The sequence below is a fragment of the Nicotiana tomentosiformis genome, chromosome 7 (assembly GCF_000390325.3).
Source record: "Nicotiana tomentosiformis chromosome 7, ASM39032v3, whole genome shotgun sequence".
Taxonomy (NCBI): Eukaryota; Viridiplantae; Streptophyta; class Magnoliopsida; order Solanales; family Solanaceae; genus Nicotiana; species Nicotiana tomentosiformis.
The window spans coordinates 85,416,501-85,417,639 of NC_090818.1; the positions used below are offsets into that span (position 1 = coordinate 85,416,501).

A 1,139-nucleotide genomic window follows, 5' to 3' on the forward strand; every position below is an offset into this window, starting at 1 on the left:
CTTTTGTCTGGACTGATCTATATGAAGTCGTTACTGAATCACCTTAACCTTCTCCATAGTATCACAGAGAAAATCAGTGCCCAATATCCTAGCCTCTCCGAGCTCAAACCAAGGAATCAACAAACGACATCGCCTCCCATATAAGGCCTCATACGACACCATCTGAATACTCGACTGGTAACTATTGTTGTAGGCAAACTCTGCAAGAGGTAAGAACTGGTCCCATGAACCTCCAAAATCCATAACACAAGCACGTAACATGTCCTCTAAGATCTGAATAGGGCGATCGGACTGTCCGTCCGTCTGAGGATGAAACATTGTGCTTAGCTCAACCCGCGTGCCCAACTCACACTGCATCTCTAATCTCTGAGTCAATCCATCCGGTTTTGATGCTCATACTTCACCTGTTGACAATTCAATCACCGAGATACATAAGCAACAATGTTTTTCTTCATCCTCCACAACAAATAGTGATCTTTCAAGTCATGGTACATCTTCGTGACACCTGGGTGAATAGAATAGCGCGAACTGTGCGCCTTCTGAAGGATCAATTCTCTCAACCCATTAACATTTGGAACAAAAATCTGGCCTTGAAGACACATAACACCATCATCTCCAATCACAACCTTCTTGGAACCATCCCATTGTACTGTATCCTTCAACACCAACAAGTGAGGATCATCAAATTGGTGAGCCTTGATATGCTCCAACAAGGAAGACTGTGCTACAACACAAGCAAGAACACGGCTGGGCTCCAAAATATCTAATCTCACAAACCAATTGGCTAAAGCCTGAACATCCATGGCTAGTAGCCTCTATACTACTGGTAAATATTCCAAATTGTCCATGCTCTCCGCCTTCGTACTCAATGAATCGGCTACCACATTGGCCTTCCTCGGATGATATAATATGGTGATATCATAGTCTTTTAGCAACTCTAGCCATCTTTGTTGCTACAAATTAAGGTCTTTCTAGTTGAACAGGTGTTGGAGACTGTGATGGTTGGCATATACCTCAAAATGAACATCGTACAAATAGTGCCTCCAAATCTTCAGCGCGTGAACAATGGCCGCCAACTCTAAGTCATGAACATGGTAATTCTTCTCATGAACCTTCAACTGCCGAGACGCGTAGGCAAT

At 43.5% G+C, this 1,139-nt stretch overlaps 1 protein-coding gene across 1 annotated transcript; it reads right to left on the bottom strand.

The window, feature by feature from the left end:
* Nucleotides 1-419: 419 nt before the first annotated feature.
* Nucleotides 420-803, bottom strand: LOC138895926 (uncharacterized). Its single transcript, XM_070180687.1, has one exon. It carries the CDS (start codon nt 801-803, stop codon nt 420-422), a length of 384 nt encoding a protein of 127 aa, XP_070036788.1.
* Between the last annotated feature and the right edge of the window lie 336 nt (nt 804-1,139).

Excerpts from the sequence above, each read along its gene's own strand:
- LOC138895926 (XM_070180687.1), bottom strand. The coding sequence starts at position 803 with ATGGATGTTCAGGCTTTAGCCAATTGGTTTGTGAGATTAGATATTTTG.